The sequence below is a fragment of the Phalaenopsis equestris genome, unplaced genomic scaffold, assembly GCF_001263595.1.
Source record: "Phalaenopsis equestris unplaced genomic scaffold, ASM126359v1 Scaffold000837, whole genome shotgun sequence".
Lineage (NCBI taxonomy): Eukaryota > Viridiplantae > Streptophyta > Magnoliopsida > Asparagales > Orchidaceae > Phalaenopsis > Phalaenopsis equestris.
Window position 1 is genome coordinate 64,791 of NW_018165277.1, and position 14,118 is coordinate 78,908.

The 14,118-nt window shown below is 32.3% G+C and overlaps 1 protein-coding gene across 1 annotated transcript in view; it reads left to right on the forward strand.

The window, feature by feature from the left end:
- LOC110031519 (nuclear pore complex protein NUP98A-like) overlaps positions 1 to 14,118 on the forward strand; it is a 27,792-nt gene that overhangs the window by 5,964 nt on the left and 7,710 nt on the right. The window contains 5 exon segments of the mRNA XM_020734763.1: positions 1 to 50; positions 1,776 to 1,929; positions 1,931 to 2,364; positions 2,626 to 2,850; positions 11,398 to 12,077. Coding sequence (XP_020590422.1) covers positions 1 to 50; positions 1,776 to 1,929; positions 1,931 to 2,364; positions 2,626 to 2,850; positions 11,398 to 12,077 — 1,543 coding nt within the window.

The window sequence follows — 14,118 nt, forward strand, 5'->3', positions numbered from 1 at the left end:
TGGGGCTTCATCTATCCCAGCATTTGGGAGCTCATATTCTTCTTTTGGTGGTGAGTAATTTTTTGAAAGGGGCATTTACATACATACCACTCATTTCTTATACATTTACATATCTAAAACCTAAACTTTACTTTTCTTTTAGAATGTATATCTCTCGGATCCATTATATCACATAAAAGAGGCGACCGTTTTAACTTTCAAAAAGTGAAATACACCTTTTCATTCTTGAGTAAATTGGCATACATGTAAAAATTAAAGTATAGGTGTTAGGCATGTAAATGCATAGGAATTGAGTGATATGTATCTAAATCTTCCTTTTGAAATGTTTTTTTGAACCGCTGTTTTTTGATGGAAGTATACATGAATTTGAAGTTTCGTAAGCCTAATACTTTAATGAATCTCATAATTTAGGTACGATTCATTGAATATTACATCATGATTTGTATTTTCTAGCTGTGTTTTAGTTCCTCTCCAATACCTCACATACATATTCAAACATTTGATGCACCTTTAAGCATTCATATGATATCTTATTCCACTTAACCACCGAATTTTTAGTAGTAAATTAAAGCTTAAGAAGCAGTCATGGACAATACTTAAAGTATAAATTCGTTGCCTCAGATTTTGTGCAAAAATTCACAACAGTCATATATGTCTGGACTTCTTATTATTGTTTTATTACTTTACTTTAGATATGCCTTATTTCATCAGACTGCTATCAATATATGCTATTTTTTTTAAAGCTATAGTTTATGTCAATGGAATAAATTTTTTTTTTTTAGGCTATTTTGATCAGTTAAGATATGGTAATGAACAAGATTTCTATGTTCATTATATTTTACGTACTTCAAATTTGGTGAATTATTTGGTAGGAACCATTTCCTTTTCATTTTATTTATGCACATGATAGTATGAAATCATAATAGTTTATGTATAACATGTTCAAAACCTTCTTTGAATTTTATTTTCCTTTTTTTATTGTTGTGAAAACGTTAAATCTTATGCCAGTTTTAGAATCTGTAGGCACCATTTCTACTATGGATAGCAGCAAGAAAGGCTGTATATGTTTGCAATGGTTATCTGAATTTTAAGAAAAGGAGTGCAAGCACTCTTACTTTTTTGTGTCGAATGTAGAAAGTGTTTCAGTCAGCAGTTTTTTGCATCCTAAGCTTTTTTATTTCTTTGAAAAAATTATGCTTATCACATTTTCATCTTTGAAATACTGCAGTAATGTAAATATAATAATAATATTATTTCTTCTTTCAATCTTTGCTTGTAATTTGCTAACCTGTTTTTTTTTTTTTTTTCATGTAGTATTATGTTATTTATGATAAGCGATGTTTGATTTGATGTTTTTCTTTCACATAGAGGTAATTTGGATAACTTTGGTTTTTTAAGATTCAGGTAGTATAATTGTCGCAAAAGTAGATGCTATGCAAATTATTCCAATATTACCTGCTCAAAAAGTGGAATATCTTTAATCTCTCTTAATTATTCTAAATATTATATTATTTATTGAATAAGGTGACATTTTAAACCTAACACACAACATTTGAAAAATAGTTCTGTTATTTGAGTAGCAGTTTTATCTGGATAACAATACAATCTAAGTAACATTCAACCAAAGGCACCCTTTAAAACCTTTCATCTTTTGTCATTTGAAGTCAGTTCTCTCTTATAGGCCTCACATCTAAGTTTCACATGCAATTTTTTAATTTTTGGTATTTTTTGCTATTTATCTTCCTCATTTTTTGCTATTTTTGGGCAAAAACCAGCTTTTGGAGGATTTGGGTCTACTTCCAGCCAGGCCAGTCCATTTGGCGGCTCATTTCAACAAACACAGCTAGCATTTGGAAGCAACCTGTTTGGTTCTTCTTTACCATTTGGTGCTTCAAGTCAACCTGCATTTGGTGCAACCAGTACCCCAGCATGCCATTATCCCAGCATTCGGTTCAACAAGCGCACCAACATTTGGTGCAGCTTCTGCCCCCACGTTTGGTGCATCAAGTACCCCGGCTTTTGGTGCTACCAACACTCTAGTTTTCGGTTCTAACACGGCGCCGGCATTTGGTTCTACATCAACCCCATTATTTGGTAATACAGAAATGGCATTCGGGGCATCTAACACCCCATCATTTGGTGCTCCAAGTATTTCATTGTTTATTTCTGCAAGTACGCCAACATTCGGTGGATCAACTACTTCAGCTTTTGGTTCTTCCAGTTCTCCAGCTTTTGGTACAACAAGTACATCTTCCTTCAGTTTTGGTTCTGCGCCGTTTTTTTTTAGCCAGTCAACACCCGCATTTGGGAGCTCACCGTTTGGCTCAACGCCATCGCCTTTCGGAACTCAAAGCTCTCCATTTGGTAAATTTCTTAAAATATCATTTGTTTGGTATTCACTAGCTTATTTCTATAGTCAATTGGGCTTGATGCTGTTTTGGCTTTTGTAGCTATTTAAATTGTTTTGTAAACAGTTTTTGTTTTTCCTTTTTTATGAGGTTTCAATTATAGAAATGTGATAAATTATTTTTACTGAATTGTCATATTTTCAATGTTCATATTCTTACTTTCTTTACTAAACGGTATATACTCACTCTGAGCCTTTGTATGCTTAATATTATTCAGGTGCTCAGACATCAACACCTACATTTGGAAGTCCTGGTTTTGGACAATCAACTTTTGGGAGTCAAGCTGGAGGCAGTAGAATAGCACCTTACACTGCAACGTATGAGCCTAATGCTACCGGTACACAACCTGCTGGAAAGCTAGAATCAATATCTGCAATGCCTATTTACAAAGATAAAAGCCACGAGGAATTGAGATGGGAGGATTATCAACGTGGTGATAAAGGTAAGATTGTTGAAAATTGCATTACATATGGATGTTAGCGGAAATTTTTGTGTCCTGAGTGTCCTAGCAAACATTTCGAGAAACTTATAATGAATCGCTGTTCATGATTTTTTATTTTAGATTTTTGTGAATAAGCACAGTGTAGAATAATAGTTTAAACTGCAAAGCTAGTCAACTTTTTTCTTGAAGTCATAATTTGATTCATTGATGTTATATTTGTTTTTATGAAGTAGATGTGTGTATGTATGAAGTTATATGCATATTGATATATGAGATGAAACCGTCTTCTTTTAGAAAGAGCATGTCATTCTGACTCCTAAACTAAGTCTATTTGAACTAATTTAGGAGTTGGCTCTATAGGGCCTAGTTTTTTCTTAATTCGTCATTCACTTTTTTTTGTTTTTATCACTATTTAATTGTTGTGGTTATACCATTTTGATACCTCACAGTCAACTAATTAGTTCAAATAGACTTAATTTGTTACAGATCAATCTCAAGGAACAACAAATAAATTGAACCACACCAATTTTTATTTATTTATGATCCTATTTTTTATGGCCAGATTTTCATTATTAAATCTTAGTTTTAAAATAGCTTGAAATGCAACAAGGAAAATGAATCCACAATATTAACTAGGGATTAATTTTTTGTAAATAAGATCTATTCTATCTAATTTTTTATGATTGATTAGACTATTTAAATTATGAAGATTACCAACAACTTTTGTTTTGCCTTTCTAATTTTATTGCCTCAGGATTCGACAACTTAGTGTCTTCTTATTCAATAGTAATATCTTTAGGATTCAATGTTTGCTATATTTTTATCTAGTTTTCTCATAACGTACTTGTATTTTTCATAATTATGCTACATATCCTATGACAAATTGATAAAAGAAAAATATATACTATTTTGTATTCAATCTCACAAAATTTGTGTTTTTGAACTAAATGTTATCCTCTTTTTTGTTTCAGTTTTACCTTTATTGAAATAAGTTTTGTATATTTTCCTTTGATGCACCCTTTGTCATAATCTAATTTGTTTGACACACACACTTTGACAATGAAGTTGAGCCTAATATATTAATCCACTGAGAAATTTATAACATCATATCAAGACACGTCATTCAACTTAACGACAAAGCTACTAATAATTAGAAAATTTTCTTTAGAAAATTGCTCAAAATAGTTTTTTTGTCAAAGCACATAAAATATTTTATCACACACAAAGTACTCATCAAAAGTACCAATCAAAATCTTTAAGTGTGCATTTTGGGTGGCGGTTGCTTTTTGTAAGGTCAGATGCAATATCATTTTAAGAAAATTTAAGATACATCTCTTTTCATTTAAAGTCACCAAAATATGGCTTTCACAGCCAAACATTTTTTTTGTACTGCTTAGACAACTAGTATAGCTAGAATACCTTGCCTTATGTAAAATTTTGTTTTGATCTCAAACCATCTAGCACACGAAGATGACTTTTGAATTTCATTATTACCACATCGTCAATGCTGAACTCCTCGTGATCTCACTCAATCATTTTATTGAATTTCTCACCTTCCATTGTATAATTTTTATTTTTCTCATAATATGGCTTAAACATTTAGACTAGTTAAGTCATTTTTCTCATACTGTGGCTTAAACATTTAGACTAGTTAAGTATTATATGTTATTTTTCTTTTGCTTTGACTACTAAGTGCAATTTCATGCTATTTTTCTTTTGCTTTGACTACTAAGTGCAATTTCTCTATTTCTCTTATCAATGAACTTGCTTAGAGATTAGTAACTTGCCAATAAATATAAACATGATGTTAAAAATATTAGCTATAATATCAACTTCATCTGAATAGTATTGAATGCCAAGATCTTAATCTTTGTCAATTCTTACGAACTCTTCTACTTTATGCTTAGTTGTTGTTATGTGAATATGTAGTTTAAAATCTTGTGTTTGTAAGTGAATACTTCACTTGTTCTTCATACAAATGAAGTTTACAGATCTTCAGGATAAAAATTATAACAAGTGAATCCAGATTATAACTTGGATATTTGTTCTCAAGTTTTTATTTATTTTAAGTCATAATCTATTACTTTATCACACTGCATTGTAACATGTCTTAGTCCTCTTAGTAGCAGATCACTGTAAATTTGGTATCTCTTAGTTTTTGTTGGTATGGTTATTGGTGGAGTTATGGCTAAACAATCATCTAAATTTTGAAAACTTTAATCACGGTTAATGGTTTAACATATCATTCATATATTATTATTTAGTAGGTTAGTCGAGACAACGGTATGGAATTTTGCGTAAATCTCGCACGAAGCTTTTATAGTAACTTGCTAGACCCTATAAACATTGAACTTCCAAAACACTAGTTTATATTGGCTTTTTGGGATTGCCTTCACCTTCAGAGAACAATGATATGCACTAGTACCTAATTATGTGCCTTTAGAAGATAGCACCATTCAACCTTGCCTGCATTGGTTGGACTCTAGCCTTAGATTGTCCTCCTTTTTGAAATGATGGTGCTTCTATCCTTTTATAGGCTTTCCTCCTCATTTGATGGACACTTCTGCTATTATTTTTTAATTTTGACATTCACGATACCGTTGCATGTCCTTGAGAATATTTTTTTGGGTCTTTTCTATTGCTCACCAAAAGGATATTGTTTAGCTTAATTTCTAGTTTGACGAGTTATTGTCCATTCTCAAAATAGCACTTATCACTCGATCTTTTTTCTTACTACCAGTTGAACAAGAAAATACTGTTCTTTGATCAAATCAATTAGATTTGAACCTTTCCTTCATTAGACTCTCTAATTGGTATTAGAGTCACCTTTCTCTCCCCAATATCCCATCTTTCTGGAGTTGCTAACAAATCATTCTCAAATGGTCTTGTTATCTCTATCAACATTAAACACATTCTAGATTTCATGTTACTTAGTAGTTGCTAAGCGGGATCTTTCAAGCCTCAATCTATAACACTCGTTTTCCAATTTTGCTAGTGAAGATTATCACACAAGAGCTCTGAACTTTTTCCTGCAGTTTACAAAATTTGAATCACTTTCTCAGCCTAGTTTAGAAGTTAAACTTAGGTGAGTCAAAATCTCAAGGTTGATCGTCAAAAGTGAAGTCACCCAAAAAAGAAGTTCCTTGAAGAAAGATTCTTCTTTCCGTCCCACCAGTCAAACCAGTAGCTAAACAAGCCAATAATATTTGTCTTTGTTTTCATTAGCAACCGGAGCAAAAAACTATGGCACCCACTCATTTCCTTATACCAGTATGACTCTTGATCTGGATTTCAGACTCTACTCACGCGCAAAGAGGGTTTCCCAACCATCATTCCTGCATCAAAAGCGAGGAACAAAAGAGCCCTTTAGATTACCAAGACAAGTTTTCACAACTCAACACAAGTAAATATGGAATGCTCAACTCGTGATCACGAGCATTATTTTCATGTATTCTTTTTGTCATGTTTTTTGGTTATTTTTCCTACTTTATGAAGTTGGCAGTGGGACCGAAGCATTGCTTGAAAATTATCACAAACTCGACACAAAAAATAAACATTAGATTTTCATCTAAACCTATTATTATCCTAACCTTCTCCTATGGGTTTACAAATACAACTAATAATACCCTTCCACAATTAACTATGAATTGCAGAAATAATGGATGAGAATTGGTAAAATAACATAAGCTCATAATAATATAATATATTACTATCAAATAATTTAATTAAATACATTTTAATTAAGTAATATGAGCTACTTTAAGTTTAATATAAAGCCTTTAAAAAATTACTTCTTAAACAATCGACAAATATGTTCATTAACATAAATAAACGAGTTTGTTCGTGGTTAACCTTGGTTCATTTAGCCTCCAAGTATTTAAAAAACATTCAAATGTATTTAATTTTCAACTTGAGTGGGTATTAATCAAATCGAGTTCAAACTGTTCATTGAGTGCATTGGTACACTTTTAGCCTTAGAGACTATAATAATTTTGAAGCAATTGAGATGTAATTTATGTCCAAGTGATTTCACCATTTTTAGTCTCCAAGGGAGAGTTCTTCCTTCTCTTGGAAAAATGATGAAGTGCAATTAGCTAATTAGTTCAAATAGATTTTTATTATCATAGCTCAATCGGGGCAACAAAATTAGTTGAAGTATATTGGATTTCATGTCATTGTATGACCATAATCATTTGCTACTGAATTTCCTTATTTTTTTAATTTAAATTAGTTAAAATATAATAAAAATATGGGGGGCTCATTCTTAATCATGATTTATTTTTTATATGAATAGGACCTCATGTTGATTGACGTATATTATTGATTGAATTATTGAAATATGTAGAATTTTTTTAGAATCGTCTTAATTTTCTATTTTTATTTTATTGAAAATTGTATAAGTTGATATGTTGCTAATTTGGCATCAACAACACAATGATTTTTTGTTTCTAAATCTTTCCTTTCACTTTTTATAAACTTGTAGAGTACCCCAAGACACCCATGTTTCTCTATCATGTTATACATCACTTCTACTTCATTACCTACAATATAGAGATCTCATCTATTTTTTTTTTCTCCATGATTTTGTAAATATTCTGAACTGAGGGATGCAAGGGTTTTGGCAACGATCTCATTCATAAACTAACCTTGTTAGGAAAATTCAATGGCAATTTTGGCTCAAACTAAGGATTAGCGGTGGAACATTATAGATTCAAGTTTGTGTATGATAATATCACACCCCGTGTCCATAAGATTGTACCCTTCGACAACACATGACGTGATGAAAAAAAATGAACTTATTTTGCATTCTCAAAAGAAATGATTGTATATTAATAATAATAAAAATAAACAGAAAAAAAAATTATTTTATTTCACAAATAAAAGTCGTATAGTTGATACAACTGAATGAAACAAGGGAATAACTGAAGAAAATAGAAATAATAACAAAGACAATTATCCAAAGCTTAAGAGGGAAAAACAAATAAACTAAAGCAAATATTATAAATACCAAATAAAAATCTAGATTTTTTAAGTGTGATCCTATGAGCCCAGTCCTATAAGTAAAAAAGGAAAGACATCAACAACAAATCGAGGAAGAAAAAGGAAAGAATCGTGTATTGGGGAAGTCAATTCGGGATGGGCAATTCGGGAAGGTGGTGAGGATTGCGATAATGAGTGGAGAAGAGGAAAATTTCAATAGGTTCTTGATGTATGGGCAAAAGTTAGACTCAAGCGTCAGTTAGCTTGTTGCAAGACCTATGTTTGTAGGGAGGTGGTTTTCTTGTGAGATTTGTTTTATTTATGATTATATAGTGTTTCTTTGGGATTTTCTCTCATTTATGAGTTTCTATTGTGTGTGTTGTATTTTCTCAAATAATCAAAGATGAATGAAAGTGAAAAAGATTTTTTTTACCTTCTTTATTTTGGCCAAATGGCACTTTACTATATTCTTTTTTCCCCACTTGCTTCTTGTTTTTTTGCTTTATTTTCTTCTCACTCTCTCTTGAGAACTCATTGCTATTGCACCCATCATTTGTTTATTTATTTACTTTTAAAGTTCCACTTCTTTATCATTCTTGTTGATCCATTGAAGATATATTTGTCGTGCAATATTTCTTTTGGATACTTGAACGAATCTCTCTCGAGCCTTTTCCTTCTATTTATGTATTCTCTTCAGAACTTGGTGGGTGATTGTGCTCATTTTTATTTTTATGTTATGTATTTAGCCTAGGGTTTATATTTTTCTCAAAGATAGGTTCTTTGAACGCATGATCACTTTTTTTTTTTTTTTAATTCAACTTCATCAGTTTTATTTTGAGTTAACCATTCATGAGTTAAAATTGAACGATATATATAGATTCATGTCAATATGCAATTAAGGCCATGTATTTGGTATGAAAAATTTTCCAAATATTATCTAAAAGCTATGAGCACCAAGATATTAAGTTCCATGTTATTTGAAAGGTTATATGCAATGAAATCTTAAAATTCTTCTCTTGCTGTACAAACTGTTAATTTATTAACTTTTGATGGGTGGATGGGGAGGCTTTTAATATACATTTGATGCATTGGAGGAAGGTTTTTAATATGTATGAAGTCATTTATGCCACTGGTTTACCATTGTTGAATGGGATGACCTACCTTAATCATTCACTCAATGTGCTTATAAAGTTTAAGATATGACGTTTAAGAAACATTTTAATAAGAAGCTAAATATGTTGACTTGGAATCTTGAAAGGAAGAAAATTAAACTTTGGTTGAAACAATGGCATGGGTTAAGCCCTACTAGTTTAATGTGTTTTGTGTTATGTTCAAGGAGTGTAAAAAAGTATGTCAACTCAATGCCCACCTTTTTTTTTCTTAATGAAATCATTCAAGTTATTGGTATGCCTCTTAACATTTTCCATGTCTTAGTGTTTGTGTTAGACATGTTGCTTGGCATGCTCAAGAAAACCTTTTGGACGTGTTAGTGACACCACCTCAATGAAAATTTTGATACAAGATTTTTCTTTTTTTCTGAAGGCTTTTAGCCTAGATCAACTTGATTTTCTAGATTTTTATGCTTGATAAATCTAAAGACCAGAAAGGTATCAAAGCATTATTTGTGTTGCTCAAGCAAAATATTTTAAATGTTTGGATTAATTTAGTTGAGGTAAACATGATTGAAATTTTATTTAAGATATGTTATTAGATTATTTTGGGATGGTGGATGAGGAAGAACATATAACAAAGGATGCTTGAAATATATAGATGTTAGGTTATCTTGGAATACTAAGGGATAAAGAACATAGGAAAGAAAAAGTTTGAAACATGCGAATGTTAAAGTTTATCATTATAGTAGTTTATTAACTACCGTCCTCTTCCCAGTAGGGGTATAGATGAATCAAGCTCTCGTGTGTTGTTCGGCTTGGCTTGTTAAGCAAACGTGCCAAAATTTTATGTGAGTTTTTCTCATCAGCTTATCGAGCCAAATACCCTCTATCCATGAACATAAAGTCTATTTGAACATCTTATGTAAATTATAGAATATAGTTGTAGCCATGTATATTTGCAAATATCCATGCAATTATAAATATCTCAGTGCAAATATACACAATCTTTGTAAGTGTCCATGCACACATGAATATATATGCATTTTTTATGTATAAATAAATAAAATGAAGTTATTATAAAACTACACAAGAACAAACAGGGCCCTATTTGTGCTTGGTTTGTTAAACATACAACTTTAAAAAAAAATTAGTCTAACTTGAGCTAATTGTCAGGTGAACACGAAATCTTTTTTGACAACAATACATAACATCAGTTTTTTTTTTTTGTCCCCCAATGAGATTGACACAAATTTCTTTTCAACCTTTATTGTTGAAAAAATGAAATGGCATTGCATCTTTTAGGATGCATAAGCATATCATTATGATAATTCATTTACATTATTCTTTTACAAAATTGGTGAATAGTGCAAGATCTAGGGTATGTTTGGAATGCCTCTAGTCAAGGTTACCTGTTTATTATATCCGACCTTCAACATAACTTAGATGGATTTATTGGCTAATTTTTCTTATCCTATTCCTAGCCCCAATATTTTGACATCCATCTCCTGCTTTCTCTCCCCCTGTACACCTTATCTGGCATTCTATCTATGTTTATAATTTTCTTTTGTAATGTTGACCTTCACCTCATAACATATATCGACAACATTACTTATGATCTCTTATATTAGAATATTTGTGTTGCATGCACAAAATATTTTTTGATGCAATAGTCAAGTAACAAGGCCTATATAGATGTAAGCATGCACATATTCAGGTATTTAAGTGCATTTCACTACAAATTTTGTAATGATATTTGAATTTCTTCAATACTTATCTTGTCGTAGAGTACATACATTACTGTTCTTAGGGTCTTTTAGTTTGCCTATGGCTCCTATGCTTTGTTTTTTTGGGTGAAAACTGGCAATGGCTTATTCTTGTTGCGGTGCAATCTGTTCAAGTATGAAGTAACACAGGTTCTTTTGGTCTCTGCCACATGTAGTCCTTGGTGAAGTAAATTACACTTGTAATCTGATGTTGGTAAGGAATAGAGCTAAAGATGACTTATCAACTTGTTCCTTACCTTGTAATGTTTGAAATTTAGGCTTCATGTTTGCAATCATATAATTGTGGACATAAATTACATTACCTTTAGAAAGAAAGAAAGCCACCAAAATAAAAATTAAAATGTATACAGTTTTCTGCTAAAATGTTTCATCAAACAGATTCTAAGAATTCAAAATATATGTCTGTGTAGACTTTGGAGGACATTTCTACTTTTTAACTTATAGTCATTTCAATAGAATTTTTCACCATTTTGTGATGCTATACTTATCAATACATATGTTTAATATGTTTGAGAGAGCCTTTGATCGATATACTTGTACTAGGAATGCTCTTGTTATTAGTACTTGATTGTTTATGATTTACTGATGCATTTTGCTTACTACAATTGACTTTATATTTTCTATTATTTTATTTAGGTGGGCCAATTCCTGCTTTCTATCACTTTGTTTAGGTGGTCCAAATCCTGCTGGACAATCAAGTGGAATAAGTTTTTCGATATCAACACAATCGAGCCCATTCAGTCAAATGAGTTTTTTTGGTCATACAAATCCATTTGGTCAAAGTAGTGTTTTTCGTCAAACGAGCGCATTTGGTCAGGCTGCTGCTAATCCTTTCTCATCCACCATCTCTTCAAATCCTTTTGCTCCTAAAACTCCAGCTTTTGGTTCTACTGGTTTTGGATCATCATCAGCTTCGCTTTTCAGCTCACCATTCTCTTCATCCTCAACAAGCCCCTTTGGCTCAACATCTTCCACCCCTTCACTATTTGGGGCACCTTCATCTAGATTTTGCTCTAGCAGTTCATCCTCTATTTTTGGTAGTGGAAGTGCTTCGGTATTCGGTTCGTCTCCTTCTATTTTTGGCTCCTCAATGGTGGGATCCACTTCTTCCTTTGGATCTAGTCTAACTTTTGGTCTAACTTTTGGCAACACTCAGTCTTCTGCGTTGTTTTCTTCAACTGCTTCTCTTGGTCAAACGCCTTCTCCCTTTGGGCAGTCTACTGGTTTCCAACAGAGCGCGCCAGCTTTTGGTTCAAGTCTATTCAGCACACCATCAACCGGCTTCGGTGGAAGCCTATTTAGCAGTTCAACAACTTCATTAAGCAATCATGCAGGATTTAGTCAACCGACGGTAAGTGAAATTTAGCATTTTTTCCCATAATTTCTTTGAGGTTAATGTAACTTTTGCTTTAATTTTTGTTCTAATATGTTATAATATATATATATATATATATATAGTCATCTCAGGCACGGGTTTGATCCTCAGTGGCGTTGGGTTCTCGAATATTTAGGCACATGGTGCGGGCTCTTATCATAGGGCCTAGCGCATGGGAAATCAGTATTTGGGTCTCTGCCAAATATCGATTTCCTTTTATATATATATTAGTAAGGAAACCCGTAGGTGATTTTATTGCTCAAGAAGTAAAGTTACATGTTTTTAGGAGATTGGATCCCATTACAGATCAAAAAATACAGTACTCACTCATAGGGTTCTAACTCCAGGTGTACAAACTCACCCAAAAAAGTCTCCAAAACAGATACAAGTATACCACAAAATGTCTACAAGGCAAAAGAAATAGCTAAATCCAAGCAAAGAAGAAGACCAAAAAAAACGTGCCATCTTAAGAGAAAGGTCTAAGGTAGGGCATATTGAGATTGTACCCCATTAGGAGCAGCTTAAGATCATAATCAGGCTTGGTCTTCAAGATTATAGCCTTAATCTGTGTAGCAGATTTGGCAAGTAAATTTGTTGGCGTTTTAGTTTACCTGGGTGTGTAGCTCCATGTGATGACAATATTTGCTGAAAGTTGCTTAATCCTGCATAAATCAACACTTAAATAGCATAAATCAACACTTAATCAACACTTAAATACCAAGAAGGTTCTTTATCATTCGCCAATAAGCCCAACAGAATAGTTGAATCCATCTTAATTTGAAAGAATTTCCAATTCATTTTAGCTACAAAAGATAAGGCCAACCAAGTAGCATATAACTCTGCTGATAATGCACAAACAATCATACAAGATGAAGAAAAAAAAACATAATAGTTTACCTAAATGAGACCTGTAGACCACACCTGCACCTGCACAGTCAGCCTTCCAACTATCATCAATATTTACCTTAATCTAGGGAAAGGATAGTTTTTTGCAGCATACAAGTGCGACCATACAAAAATTTAAGCCTTGTATGTCATAACCTTACCAATCATCCCAACTAACAAAGAAGGATGGCTTAAATTTATGATAAATAAACAGTTTATGTATATAAGATAGGATATTTGAAATCACCCTATCCTGCTTAATGCAACAATTCTCTTGTTTGTGTGAATTTCTTGCTAACCAAATAAACCAAATGCAGATGAAAGGAATGATGTTAAATATATGTTGTTTATGAATGGAATGATGTTAAAGATATGTTGTTTATGAATGGAAAGACGCCAATGTTCGCTGTACTGTGACAAATCTGCCCAACCCAATGGAGGGCTTTTGATAGCAGCCTGATCACCTAAAACTATCCATATTTTGACAGAGCAGGCACATCCAAAAAACACATGGTTTACGCTTTCCTCTGACTTGCAAAGCAAACATTGTGGGGGAATTCTCAATCCTTTCAATTTAAGAATATCATCTATTGGAATCAAACCAAGTAAAACTTTCCAACAGAAAAAAGACATAAAGAGGATCAAACATTTATTTTAAATCGCACCACCCTAGTCCACCTTGTCCCAAGTGTAAAGTAGGGCTTGTCAAAACGGCTCGTTGTTCACGAACAGCTCGTGTTCGGTTCGTTAAAATGTTCAACTCGTTTGCTAAACTAACGAGCCGAACACCAAGAAAGATTTGTTCGTTCGTATTCGGCTCGTTTTGACTCGAAATACTAATCATCAATTATATATATATATATATATAGTATTTTTAAAAAAAAATTAATTGACTATAAGGCTACAAAAACTTATAATCAATTAAAAGCATTAATTAAAAAAATAGAATTAAAATTATTAAATTAGATTCAAACGATGTTTTAATATAAATAATAACTTTTAAATCTTGTCCCAATCCTTAACATCTTATCACTACGTGATTAGGGTTGTCAAAACGACTCTTTGTTCGTGAACACCTTGTGTTCGACTCCCTAAGCAATCGAGCCGGAGTCGGACACGAACAGGGGCCGGC